This window comes from Salvia hispanica, chromosome 1, assembly GCF_023119035.1.
Source record: "Salvia hispanica cultivar TCC Black 2014 chromosome 1, UniMelb_Shisp_WGS_1.0, whole genome shotgun sequence".
Classification (NCBI taxonomy): Eukaryota; Viridiplantae; Streptophyta; class Magnoliopsida; order Lamiales; family Lamiaceae; genus Salvia; species Salvia hispanica.
In genome coordinates, this window is record NC_062965.1 from 13,122,409 (window position 1) to 13,136,964 (window position 14,556).

The following is a 14,556-nucleotide window of genomic DNA, read 5'->3' on the forward strand; positions in this document are numbered from 1 at the left end:
AATTAAATTAATCTACAATTACGAAACAATATATTATCCTCTCAACAGACCGGGAATAAAAGGTTAGTATCTTTGATCATTCATTATTTCATGGGATATTATTTTAGTAACAAATCGTTTCCAGCAATTTATACATTTGGACTATATATATATATATGGTGGTTGAACCAGAACAGGTTTAATGATATTTCTACCTCATTAAATATTTATATCAATGACTCACTTACCTCCATGATTAAATTGAACGTTTTAATTATTTTTGGTACCTTATTGATTAGAAAAATTAAGAAATTCGCCTTAATCATATTAATTTAATCACCATTAAACTTAATTTGCATCTATATGAGAACCAGCTATTCGCTCTTATACATCCTATTACATGCAATTCATAGAATTCCATTTTCTTTTTATTAAGTTAAAAACAAAGGATTTCAGTATGTATATATAAACAACGGAGCAGATTATTTTATAGAGGAATATTTAATCATTGACAATATTAGTGGCTGGTGCAGTTTAAAAACAGGAGTCGATTGTTGGTATAAACCAGAAAGGTGAATAAATCAGTTGGCTAGTTTTGGTGATAGGATTATTTAAGGTAACGAACTATGAATGACTTTTAAAATCATGTGCATTATTTATCACAAAATGATGTAAAAGGCTAAAGTTATATAACAAAATGAGCATAGTATATATGATCAGAAATTAAAGACTACAAAACCTAGAATATCAATTTCGGAATTACTTTGTGTGTTTTGGGAAAGTGGAACATCAAAATAAAATGTGGCATTGTTTGTTTTCTTTTAATAAAACAATGTTGGAAAAGGAAATAGCCACTGCCGATCACGCATCTCAATAACCACTCAAAAAAAGGAAAAAGTTCAGCCAAATTGATAACCTATAATGAAATGTTGTATTTTCAACTCAAAATTACATACTTGCTCAATCTCATAAAAATAAGCGTTCCAGCTTCTTTTTTTTTAATTTGTCCGACAATAATACATACTTTTTTATTTTAGAAATTTTTTCTCTCTCTACTAATTATATTTTAATTATTTTTTCTTTCTATTCTTCTCTTTATCAATTGTACATTAAAATTTGTGTCCAACCCAAAATGCATATTCTTGTGGGAAGGAGGAAATATAACCTGTCAGCAATAGAAGTCTCGTTTAATTTCAGCATGATTTTTAAGAAATATGAAGAGAAGTGACTGAAAAGTAGTGGAATGTGAAATCCATTTTTATGTACGCTATCCGTCCGTCCCCAAAGAGTATGAACATTCCAATTTTGGAAACTCCCTTCTTTCTAATGAGGTGAGACTCATTCTCCACTAACAATACTTAAAAAACTTTATTTGTCTATCTCTCTCTTACTTTGGCAATAATGCATTAAAACTCGTGCTGAATCCAAAGTTCATACTCATGGGGACGAAGGGAGTTAATTTTATAATAAAATGTAAGTGAAATGAGTTAGTAGTATGTAGAATCTATTTACTAAGTATTATTTACAATAAAAGTGAACCAGAACAGGAGTGGATCTACATTCATTGAAAGAGGGGGCAATTGTCCCACCTAATTTTTTATATTCGTGTATATATTCTATATTTTACTACTACCATTTATTTCTTTCCATTTCTCACTAAATGTCCCTCAAAATCTTAAAACTTTTTCATGTATAAATTTTCCTCTCTCCCTCAAATTTATGGCTCCACTCCTAAACCAGAACTCCTTATCGTAGATATATTAAAATGGTAAACCGGATTTTCCAATGGCATGAAATGTGACGAATAATACTAGTGTAATATAGCATTAAAAGAGCATTAAAGTGAAGTAAGTCTTGGTTGTTTATTATCTAAGGAAAAATTCTAACATTACCTTATAGGGTCAAGAGGGACCGTGTACACAGATCATACCACAACCAGTGGCTTTTTGAGTGATACAAAAATTTGTAAAAAATATGGATATAGGCTCACGTCATACACAATTTCTTCCAAATACGAATAGATGAAACAATTGGGGAAATGTCAAAAGTTATGATATAAAGTAACAGTAGTACTTTTTAAAGTTATGGAATCAACCAAACTCTGTGATTTTTCTAACTAGTCACCCTTTATTACCCCACCCATTGGTATTAGCTAATATTTTAAAGAGTAGTACTTTTTAAAGTTACTAATATTTTCACTTACTCATATTACCCCACCCATTGGTATTAGCTAACAAGTTTGAGTTCATGCAAAGCACCACATATATATGGGGAAGAATCTATAAGATTTTGTCGTTTGTAATCGAGATGAACATATCTATTTTGCAAGGGTAAAGTAAGTGGACGGCCGGAAAAAAAAATCGATACCACTCAAAATTCGAATAAAAAAAGGTTAGAATATGAGAAGGTCTGTGGAATTCGGCACAAATCCGATAAATGTATGTCTCATAATCATATCTTGTAATAAAGTAGAAATACTTAACCTTGTTTGCCTTCTTCAAATGGATTGACGCTCCATTTAGATTTTTATGTAGCAAAAGTGTGAGTTGATAGGATGTATACCGAGATCAGTAGGCGACATGTATTTAATTATACTCTATTGGTGAAGATAAAAAATAATTAGTGGCTTTGATTTAATAACAACGTTGTCATGAAATAATTTTTGACCCGAGCGTTGAGCAAGGAGCACAATTAGTAGCCATCAACATCTCATAATTAAAATGGTGTCCCTAATGAAAAAGCAGACAAATTAAAGCAGATTTCAAGGATGAATAGTCATGTTTCACATTAATTAACACTTGTCCCCTCGAATATATTGCTTAATTGACAAGGTTAAAGCTGATTCAAATACGGATGAGGGGATGAAAGATTGAAATCCTTTGATGAAGAAGCCTAAGTAATGTTGTTGAATTGGAAATGGAAGTTGAATGCAATAGAATTTGGTTATCGGTGCAGCTTAATTGGAGTGAAACGATAAGTACCATTGCCATATACTAGTATGAAGCATGAATCAAGTAAGTTGATGACTTTCTATTCCGCAAATCATCTCCGAGCCAAAGTTAACATTAATGCTAGGAGGGAATTATAAGTTACACTAAGGCGTCATTTGATTGCTAAAACTAATTATCCTATGATAAGAGCGGCTATGACTAATTATAACAATTATTATTTATCTGGGGCTAAGTCATGAACCAAATACATCACATATTCAATAGTCAAAATATAATCTTGCAAATCGAATAGCCCCTAAGTTAATAATGTTAATTATTCTTAAAGGGTAGTTTGATGTTTATCGGAGACAATATTCTCTTATATTCCCTCAACTGTCAATTGTCCAAAAAATATTGTTACAGATTCTCTCAATTCAAACATATGTTGTTCGTACTAGGTTTTAGTTAAAAGAATATGATAAAATTAATAAGGCAAATTGTCAAATAAATTATGAAAGATACTCCTAGCAATTTCTTGACTGTTCAACACTTTTTAAAATCTGAAAAATAAATCATGAAATTTGAGATCAATTATCTCATCCTTTCCTTTTACGACGAAAAGTGCAAGCCCGTTAAAAACACGTAGATAAAACGTCATTTCGAACTTAATTAGACGTTGTCGTTTTACGTAATGTCATTTTTGTCTACATGTTTTAAACAGACTACCATATCAGCGCGTAGTTCACCAAAAAAAGAAAGGAGGTGATAATAGCAAAAATTTTATATTTTGTGATTTATTTTTCAGATTTTAAAAAGTGTGAAACGGACGATTATGAAGTACAGTAGTAGATTGTGTTGAGGAATGCGGTTCGTATGGGCCGGGCTTTGCAACAATTGCGCGATCTTGATTTATTTTACATTGCTGTTGTCCGCTGCTGTTTTAGGTGGTATCAATATGGGCCGGGCTTTGATAGTATTTCGTTGTTTTTTTCAAAGATAAAAATATGAAACACCAATTTATCCTTTAATTGGATGAAACATGAAAGCTTGATTTTTTGGCGACTGTGATGTCGAAGTCGTTGAGATAATGATATTAAAGTAAAACAATAAAAAAATATTGTGCTCCTCTCCATTGCAATGCAAATTGAAAGCGGATAAAGCATTATAGCGCTAAAATGAGAAACAAGAACCATACATATTCATCGATTTTCAAGCACCACCAAAACCTCACCCATTAAAACTTAAACACACATCCACCACTCTCACTCATTCTCGCATCTCTCCTGAGAGCAAAACACGCTACACAAGATGATGCTAGCCATGGCAGTGAGGAGGCTTTCCTCCTCCATCTCCAAACCTCTCAAGCGCGGCGGCTCTATCTATCACCTGGTCTCCATGCTTCACTTCCTTCATTTCCCCTTCTCCTTACTTATTATATTCTCATAATTAAACTTGTGTTTCTGCAGTCTTCCTTGCCTGATGAAGCTGTCTACGACAAGGAAAAGAACGGCGTCTCGGTATGCCTTGTTTCTCACTTAGGAATTGAGTTTCTCATGAATAACACTTACTAACTTGTGTTTCACTGAGATTTGCAGTGGCCTAAGCAGTTGAATGCACCGTTGGAAGTCATTGATCCCGAGATTGCTGACATTATCGAGCACGAAAAGGCCAGACAATGGAAGGTCACTTCTGCTTCTCCTTTCATGCTTTAAATCAGATTGTATTGCTATCACTTTTATGTGATCAGATTGCTTTCTTACCATTTTTGCCTGCTCAACTTTTAGTTAAAATAAAGGAGTAGGTGTATTGTGTTTTAATTGTTGGAATCCATGTATGTTGCATATATATATGTTGCAGGGGCTCGAGCTCATCCCCTCTGAAAATTTCACTTCATTGTCTGTGATGCAAGCGGTTGGTTCGGTTATGACTAACAAGTACAGTGAAGGATATCCCGGTGCAAGATACTATGGAGGAAATGAGTGAGTAGAATTTAACTTTAACCATTATTTTGTTTTAATCTTATGCTAATTTCTGCTTATGTATATTTGTTAAACTTATTTGCCATTATGATGAGTTTTATGAAATTTCAGGTACATTGATATGGCTGAAACGCTATGCCAAAAGCGAGCACTGGAAGCATTCCGGTTGGACCCTGCGAAATGGGGAGGTAATGGCATTTTCATTCTGTACTCAGATGGTTTGTATCAGTAAATATACATTGTGAGGTTTGACACTTTAAACTAGATATGGATATTAGTGAAACTTATCTGAGTCGTTTTTCATCACAGTAAACGTGCAGCCTCTATCAGGATCTCCTTCAAACTTTCAGGTTTACACTGCTTTACTTAAACCGCATGACAGAATTATGGCACTTGATCTTCCTCATGGAGGCCATCTCTCTCACGGTTACCAGGTGCGTATTTATAGATATTTTCTCTTGAACACTTATTTGTTTATCATCAAGAATATTGTGATGGATTTTGTTCTGATTTTACAGACTGATACTAAGAAGATATCCGCAGTCTCTATATTTTTTGAGACTATGCCATACAGATTGAATGAAAGCACAGGCTTAATTGATTATGATCAGGTGCATTACTTTTTTCAAATCCTTCAAATAAATTCTTTTCAGAAAATCAATAGCAGAATGTTCTACAAATATGAGGAGTCTGATTTGTGAAGCCTCGTGTATTATCATCGTATAGCAACTTTTTAGAATGTTACAGTTTGCTGAATTAGTTTATTTCTGCAGTTGGAAAAGAGTGCTGTACTCTTTAGGCCAAAACTCATCGTTGCTGGTGCTAGTGCTTATGCACGTCTCTATGATTATGACCGCATCAGGAAGGTAGTTTTCTGCCAGATACTCATGGAGTTATCGTTGTTATCTTGACACACAACCGTGAGCTTGTTTTCTCGATGCCTTTGGCAGGTATGCGACAAGCAGAAGGCAATTTTGCTGGCCGACATGGCACATATTAGTGGACTAGTTGCAGCTGGAGTCATCCAATCGCCATTTGACTATGCGGATGTGGTGACAACCACAACCCACAAGTCACTCCGTGGACCTCGTGGTGCCATGATTTTCTACAGGAAGGGTGTTAAAGAGGTCAACAAACAAGGCAAAGAGGTTGGATGGATTGCCATAGTGGTTTCTGTTATCATAGATTAAAAAAATGCTAACTCTTATTTTTTGAAGGTGTTGTATGACTTTGAAGATAAAATCAACCAAGCTGTTTTTCCGGGACTTCAAGGCGGCCCACACAACCACACAATTACTGGCTTGGCAGTTGCATTGAAACAGGCAACAACTCCAGAATACAAAGCTTACCAAGAACAAGTATTGAGCAACTGTGCAAAGTTTGCTCAGGTACAATCGGCTTAGATATACGTTGCTTATACTTCTTGGATGAAAAGGCAAGCAATATTAAACCCAATCTAATGTTGCAGACTCTCGCTAAGAACGGATACGAACTTGTTTCTGGAGGAACAGACAACCACTTAGTTCTTGTCAACTTGAAAAGCAAGGTAATTTGTCACACTTCATACTAATTGATTGCTATCTTGCAAATGCCTATCTCATTTTTAAATGCTTTTATTTTTGCAGGGCATTGATGGTTCAAGGGTAGAGAAGGTGTTGGAAGCTGTCCATATTGCAGCAAACAAAAACACCGTTCCTGGAGATGTATCCGCCATGGTTCCCGGTGGCATCAGAATGGGTGCGCGCGCTTCTTTTTTCTCAAGTTTAACATGATAATTCGTCTCATTGCCAATTTTCATATCTGTTTTCCTTGTTATGTTAGGTACCCCTGCTCTTACTTCAAGAGGATTCTTAGAGGAGGATTTTGCCAAAGTTGCTCACTTCTTTGATGCTGCTGTGCAATTGGCTGTCAAAGTTAAGGCTGAAACTAAAGGTTCTAACTATACTATTTGATGTTAACATTATACATTTATATTTGTGAGTGTCTTCATTCTATTCCAACAACTTTAAGCAAATATACTTGAAATTATGCAGGCACAAAACTGAAAGACTTTGTGGCCACACTGTCTACTCCTTCGTTCCAATCGGAGGTCGCAAAACTTCGCCACGACGTGGAGGAGTATGCAAAGCAGTTCCCCACAATTGGCTTTGAGAAAGAGACCATGAAGTACAAAAACTAATAAGGTAGGCACATCTTGCATAGAAATGTTGTTCTAAAGAAGAAAAAATTGATGTAACTACATTTGTTGTTGTTGTTTTTATTCAGACAGGCAGCAAATCTGTGGTCCAATTTAGAGACTTAAATGGGGTGAAGTAAAATAAGGAAGGGATACGAAACTGTCATGCTCTTTGATTCCTATTTACTCTCCATTATATATGTACAAAATGAATTAATTAATATCATATGAAACTTGCAGTTATGCCTTTTTTTCTGAAATGACTTGTTTTTGGTGATTTGTATTATAGGATTTTATATTTCATATTAATTCTACTCCTTGATTTGTGTAAAACTGTAAATATACATAAGGAGTAGTAATATTTAATTATGAACTGCTTGATTTTAAAATACAAAATAAATGCTTGTTTATATGATGTGTGAAGAACTACATGTTTTATATAGTCATTTAGTATGATCTTAACAATTTTTAACTCATTCTTGAAACTCAAAATATGTGTGGCAATAATTGATAGAGGCCTTCAAAATAATTCTTATGTGGAGTAATCCTGTGTTGAAGTGAGTCTGAATTTATAAAAAGAAATCTTGTCAAGTGCAGTCCAGTTTAGTGGTAGTGGAGATTGACAAAGAAAGTATAATTGAAACTGTATATACTACCAAATTAGTTCAATCAAATTAAATTAAATCAAATTAATTAAATAAAACATTATATGAAAACTATTTCATACAACATGATACTTTGTAAATTGATTATAAGTCAAGATGTAAATTAATTTCTTGTCCAACTAATTTGTAATGGTTTAACTGTGCCACTAATACCATCTCCAACCGTACACAAAAATGAGTTTTGGTATAGAAAATTTTTTCAAACTCAATTCATTTTGAGTTTTGGTGTAGAAAACTTTTCCTAACTCAATTCATTTTTGGATTTTGTTATGGAACAACACCAAATATGGTATTCCGATAAAAATTTTGTGAGATATATAGTACTCACTCTGTCCGTACTCTTCTACATTATTCTATCTCGTACTTAAATTTTTTCTCAACCTTAACTATTTATTGTCATTTTTCTAAAACAAGTGTGAAAAAGAAAGGGGTCATCTCTTAACTGAAACATAAGTATTAAGTAGTACTATATTATGATGTAAAATCTGAATTTAATGTAAATAGTTGAATTAAAATTATTTTATGTAACCTATACTTAAAAAATAGGTTTTAAGTTTGATATAGATGATTTACTGATTTAGAGATGGTATAACATTCCAAATTTGAGTTAATAAGGAGTACTATAATTTATATCGTAAAATATTCCAGGATCGCAATGTCTGAATAGAATATCCAGAGGCCATAGCGACATTAGTCACATTGACTTGTAGTATAGGTTAGTAGTATAAATTAATTTATAGACGACGTTGCCCCCTTAATAATTACTACTACTTTGCGTTTGATTCATTTCTTGTGGTTGTAATCTATCAAATTGCGTAAACTTTTATCCAATTGAAGTGTTGAGCAGGATGAGATCCGGATGGATCCGAACCGTACCCGCCCCATTTCCCCATATCTCTCGTAACCATTTTATTCTTCTACCCTTCCTTTTTTTTCTTCTCATGGCGTCCTTCATATCTCTCACTCGGTCTATCCATTTCCAACCCGTCTGTCTCATAAAACCCCCCTCTCTCAGACCTCGTTTCCCATTTTACCCTCGTCTTCCTCTCAAATCCCGTCCCTGTCCCCTCTGGTCTTCCTCCTTCTCCCTCTGCCTTCTCCGCACTCGCAACCCGATCAACCGAACTCACCTCGCTCCCTCGCGTCCCTCCGTCCGATCCTTCTGCGCCTCGCCTTTATCCGACGTCGCGGAAATGGCGGAGATCGACACCAATCCTCTGCTCAACGACTTCGACTTCCCGCCGTTCGATTCGATCCAGGCCGAACACGTCCGTCCTGGAATCCGTGCGCTGCTCAAGCAATCGGTGCGTGTTTTTGAATTTCTCGTATTCGCGTTTTTCTGTGTTGATTGAATTGAATTGTTGCGCGTTGGAATTTCGAGTTAATTGGATTGGAGGAATTTGTAGGAATCTGATCTGGCGGAACTGGAGAGGACGGTGGAACCGACGTGGCCCAAGTTAGTGGAGCCGCTGGAGAGGTTAATCGACCGTATGGCTGTGGTTTGGGGCGCTGTTTCGCATCTCAAGGCCGTCAAAGATAACGCCGATCTCCGTTCCGCCATAGAAGAAGTCCAGGTGCATATACGGATTAAATGCAACTTTATGTACGTATGTGTGTATTCAGTTGATAACATGATTTGTATGTTGTTTTCTTGCTTTGGCTTTTGTAGCCGGAAAAAGTGGCATTTGAGCTTAAGTTAGGTCAGAGCAAGCCTATCTACAATGCCTTCAAAGCTATTAGAGAATCTCCTGATTGGGAGAAGCTCAGTGACGCTCGCAAACGGATAGTTGAAGGTGCATTGAAACACCTGTATTTACTATGATTTTTGGAGATATTTGGATTCAGACGAGATGTGATTTTGCTTAGTTCATTCTTTTATAATTAGGATGTTTATATTGGCATTCTGATCTTGATGACCTTCTCGTTCATCAATTTCTGCAGCACAAATAAAGGAGGCTGTGTTGAATGGTGTTGCACTTGAAGATGATAAAAGGGAGGAGTTCAACAAGATTGAACAGGTATCCTCTACAAAATATGTGATCGTGAATGAACTTGGCTGTGTTTATTATGCTATTGTTTATCCTCATGGGATTCCAAGTGTTCATCGTTGCTTGTGTGCACAATGCTATGCACTCCAGCATATCCATTTTTAAAGCAGAACCAATGTAACTATGATCATGAAATGTGGATGGAATGTGCATATTATTACTCTTAGTTTTACAAATATCTGTTGCATAGTATGCCAATATCTGCACATTTGGAACTTTTTCTGCTAAAAATAATTACCTTTTCGTCTGTTGAATTGTTGCAGGAATTGGCTAAACTCTCACAAAAGTTTGGGGAGAATGTTTTGGATTCGACAAAGAAATTTGAAAAATTAATAACAGATAAGAAAGATATCGAAGGTTTGCCAGCTACTGCTCTCGGACTGGGTGCACAAACAGCAGTGACTAAGGTACTTACATTGGATGATTGATTTGGTTATACCTCTATCTTTTTATTTGATATGTTATCACTTATCAATTAGGCGGTCTTGCTTATTTTCATTTTTGCAATGTAAACAGGGACATGAAAATGCCACTACAGAGAATGGGCCTTGGATAATTACTTTGGATGCTCCTAGTTTTATGGCTGTTATGCAGCATGCTAAGAATAGAACCTTACGTGAGGAAGTCTATCGTGCCTATATAAGTCGTGCTTCTAGTGGTGATCTGGATAACACAGCAATCATTGACCAGATTTTGAAGCTTAGATTGGAGAAGGCTAAGCTTCTTGGATATAATAACTACGCAGAGGTATGATTCTTATTTTCTATATAACTATCTGTAGAAATTCCTAATGGGGCGATCTTTATCAGGTAAGTATGGCCAGCAAGATGGCAACTGTTAATAAGGCAGAAGAACTCCTTGAAAAACTTCGATCTGCATCCTGGAATTCTGCAGTTCAAGGTAGTATGATTCTTAACACATAAATTTTGGAATGTAGCGACATAGTATCTCTTTGCCTTTAAAGGGAGACTTTTATAGGAAGATTTTACATTGACATTGTTGTTTGGCCTGGCAGATATGGAAGACCTCAAAGCTTTCTCAAAGAGTCAAGGTGCTCCAGAAGCTGACGACTTAAATCATTGGGATACTAGCTTTTGGAGTGAGAGACTTCGTGAATCGAAGTACGAAATAAATGAGGTGAGTTGGTGGATCTATCAATTCTCTCAAAAAGACTAGTTTGAATTGTAGTCTGTAGAAAATGCAAAAGCATGCAGCGTCTTTGTCTTTTATGCAATGTTGTCAATCTCGGTATGGCGGCTTATGGCGATCTACCCGAAAACAGCCATAGGGATATGGCATATCGGTATGGCGGGATATGGCGGTCAAGAATTAAATAAATAAAATAATACTTATATAAATTATTATGTTTAATCCAAAAATTAGAAACTAATAAAAATATAACATCTAAAACTTTTAAAACAATTAATAAAGCATAAAATGATGGTGGAAATATGATTTACTTTATATATTTTAACTTAATTAATTATCTTTTTAATTTAAAATTGGGCCAAGTATGGGTCAATGGGTCGGCCTGTAAGGGTTAATTGGGCCGGTCTGTAAGGGTTAATTGGGCCAGTCTCTAGTTATTGGGCTGAATAGTCAAAAGATAAAAAAGTCAAAATTGGATTAAAAATTCAAAGATAGAAAGTTAAAATTGGATTTAAAAAGTCAAAATTAGAGATAAAAAAAGTCAAAATAAGAGGTAAATAGTCAAAATCAACGCCATGGCGCCCGTGGCGGCCGCCACGGAAAAATGTCATAAATCGGCGTGGCGATAGCGTTTCAATCGCAGAATGCTATGTAATAGCGCCATATCTCCTCTATATCCGCTATTTGACAACATGGCTTTTATGAAATACTCTGCTTGCTTTCATTCAGATACTCTTCCGCTATTTATATGTTCCTTTGCGCTTCCTGCAAAGAGATGCTGCATGATTATTTATTCATATTTTTGTTTGCCAAGTAAGTTCTGCTTACTGCTTATGTTAGAAAAGGAACTCCTTACAGTAATGTATTCCTCAATGCTAGTTATCATTCTTTGATCGTTAATCTTATCTGAATAAATTTAGTCTGCTGTCATAAATATTTTTGATGAATATTTATTTTATGTTGGTACTTTGTTAGTCACTCTGTGTTTGCTCTGTGCTTTCGTAAATAGTGTACTTGTGTAGAATTCGAATTTAGAAGCTATAGTGACAGTTTTTTGTGCATCTTCTTTATGGCAGAACTTTGATTGCTTTTAGTATGATTCAATATGCTTCCTATCTACCTACTTACTTCTGCTGAATATTCAATCTGATCACGTTTAGTGAATTCAACAGGAAGAGTTGAGACCTTACTTTTCTTTGCCAAAAGTTATGGATGGTCTTTTCAGTCTGGCAAACAAGTTGTTTGGGATCACTGTTGAGCCTGCAGACGGTTTAGCTCCAGTAAGATACTTTCTGTATCTATGTTTTAAGATCAGAGCGAGCTTGTCTGATGATGCATGGGGTTGTCACTAACAGAATATATTTTCTCTGTAGGTTTGGATAAATGATGTTCGTTTTTATCGTGTCAAAGCTTCTTCAGGTAACCCTATTGCATACTTCTATTTTGATCCATATTCTCGCCCTTCTGAGAAACGAGGAGGAGCATGGATGGATGAAGTAGTTAGCCGAAGTCGTGTCATGTCGCGAGATGGCTCCTCTCCTAGGTTGCCTGTTGCCCACATGGTGTGCAACCAAATGCCACCTGTAGGGGACAAGCCAAGCCTTATGACATTCCGTGAGGTATGCACATGTTTCTTGTACTACCAACTAGAAGATTTGTACGGATGGAGTATAAGTTATTACAGTTTGTGATTGGACTGTGTTACTCTGCTAGTGGCAGCTACTCCAATTTGTGGACTAAGCATGAAGTATTAATGAAATTTAGTTAACACTTGCCTGTCCTAAATTTGTTATATATATACCCCCTCAAGTTACATATTAATATGCTATGGCATGAAATCTTTCCCATTATTGACAAACATATGTGAAATGATTTTGGAGAAAAATTTGAAAGTCTGAACTCTGAAGTCCTGGTGCTATTCTTTGTTTTAACTACTCTTTATGTGATTGATTCTCACTCACGGTACTTGTAGGTTGAGACCGTATTCCATGAATTTGGCCATGCACTTCAGCATATGCTGACAAAGCAAGATGAGGGTTTGGTTGCTGGTATAAGGAATGTAGAGTGGGATGCCGTAGAACTGCCTTCCCAATTCATGGAAAATTGGTGCTACCATAGGTAGGTATTTTTACCTGTTTATATATTTTAAATGTCCTATCTTTCCAATAACCAGGATCTGTTATACTTAACTATATACTTATAATGCCACCTCTCTTTGTCTGGTCAGGTTTTCCTGTTTGGTGCCACTTGTTCCTATTTTTGTAGACCTGACTAGTTCTTGTGAAATGTCTCAGAATTGAAAATTGAACCTAAAACAATATTTGGATCCAAACTGCTGATTGTAAAGCTGCTATAGTGCTAATATGTTGATTCTTTCCCAACATTCAATGACATGCTCGTCAATGGAGTATAAGAAACTCTTTGATTCTTCTCCAGTCATCTTACTCATTGATAAGATTTAATGTGTTATTGTTTGCAGAGATACCTTGATGAGTATCGGCAAGCATTATGAAACTGGTGAAAGCATTCCAGATGCCATATACAAAAAGCTTCTTGCTGCTAGGACTTTCCGTGCTGGTTCTTTAAGTCTTAGACAAGTAGGTGCAGCGCTATCGAAATGATTGTTGATTTATTCAGCAGGGTTTCCATTTCTCACTTATAGAAAGTATGCTACTGCATGATTACCTTTGACTGCCATGGAAACTACTTATATGCTCTCATGTATATTTCAGCTGCGATTTGCCACTCTTGATCTAGAGTTGCACACGAAGTATGTCCCAGGTGGTTCGGAGTCAATCTTCCATGTTGACAGAAGAGTTTCTGAAAAGACTCAAGTGCTTCCTCCACTTCCAGAGGATAAGTTCCTTTGCAGTTTCAGTCATATATTTGCTGGTGGATATGCCGCTGGATACTACAGCTACAAGGTAATTTTTTGGTCTCTCTGCATTAATGCTTGGGTATGCACTCCGGTGCTCTTTAACCTTTCAGATGCTTTTCTGGTTCAATTCCTTGCTACTTTTTGATCTACAGCATTAGGCATAAACTACCCTGAATATTTCCTTAGCAGAGAAACTCATCTATTTTCCAATTTCTTGTTTTCTTGCTAACACCAACTGATGCCCATATCTTCATGCAGTGGGCTGAAGTTTTGTCAGCTGATGCCTTTTCAGCATTTGAAGATGCCGGATTGAATGATGATAAGGTATTTGATGTTCTATGGTTTTGGTGCACATATGCATATCATGGAATATAGTTAATGCAACTGTCTTTCTTACACCTTGTGAGTTGTGACTTATCCCTCGTGACAGGCGGTGAAGGAAACAGGCAATAGGTTCCGAGAAACAGTTCTTGCTCTCGGAGGCGGAAAAGCTCCTCTAGAGGTTAGAAGTGATTATACTGTGTCTATCTTACTCTTTTTAAGTCAAAATTTCATACAACAAAAGGTTTTTACATGATCTCTAATTTGCCAAAATATTTGGTCAGGTCTTTGTGGAATTCCGTGGGCGTGAACCCTCTCCCGAAGCCTTACTAAGGCACAATGGTCTGTTGCAAGTTGCTTGAGTTAGCTTGTAGCCAAATTTTAGTACATCCAATAAGGGCTTTAGTTTTTTATAGACACAGAAAGGTACA

The 14,556-nt window shown here is 35.9% G+C and overlaps 2 protein-coding genes across 3 annotated transcripts; both read left to right on the forward strand.

Annotated features, from left to right (window-relative positions):
- The first annotated feature begins 4,116 nt into the window (after positions 1 to 4,116).
- LOC125201788 (serine hydroxymethyltransferase, mitochondrial) lies at positions 4,117 to 7,324 on the forward strand. Of its 2 annotated transcripts, none has more exons than XM_048100039.1 (15): positions 4,117 to 4,298; positions 4,376 to 4,426; positions 4,505 to 4,591; positions 4,767 to 4,888; positions 5,000 to 5,076; positions 5,198 to 5,322; positions 5,407 to 5,499; positions 5,662 to 5,754; positions 5,839 to 6,036; positions 6,106 to 6,276; positions 6,357 to 6,434; positions 6,514 to 6,625; positions 6,710 to 6,820; positions 6,922 to 7,071; positions 7,158 to 7,324. In XM_048100039.1, exons 1-14 carry the CDS (start codon positions 4,218 to 4,220, stop codon positions 7,065 to 7,067), a joined length of 1,545 nt encoding a protein of 514 aa, XP_047955996.1. In that variant the 5' UTR covers positions 4,117 to 4,217; the 3' UTR covers positions 7,068 to 7,071; positions 7,158 to 7,324. The 2 variants fall into 2 exon arrangements, with proteins under 2 accessions (XP_047955996.1, XP_047955995.1); XM_048100038.1 differs by having other exon boundaries at positions 4,120 to 4,298; positions 7,154 to 7,324.
- A 1,275-nt stretch (positions 7,325 to 8,599) lies between these two features.
- LOC125201021 (probable cytosolic oligopeptidase A) lies at positions 8,600 to 14,544 on the forward strand. Its single transcript, XM_048098892.1, has 16 exons — positions 8,600 to 9,033; positions 9,136 to 9,303; positions 9,399 to 9,522; positions 9,671 to 9,747; positions 10,041 to 10,184; positions 10,294 to 10,524; positions 10,587 to 10,677; positions 10,793 to 10,914; positions 12,099 to 12,206; positions 12,300 to 12,545; positions 12,899 to 13,044; positions 13,406 to 13,523; positions 13,659 to 13,850; positions 14,063 to 14,128; positions 14,235 to 14,306; positions 14,410 to 14,544. The coding sequence occupies exons 1-16, from the start codon at positions 8,671 to 8,673 to the stop codon at positions 14,485 to 14,487; spliced, it is 2,346 nt and encodes a 781-aa protein (XP_047954849.1). The 5' UTR covers positions 8,600 to 8,670; the 3' UTR covers positions 14,488 to 14,544.
- Positions 14,545 to 14,556: the final 12 nt, after the last annotated feature.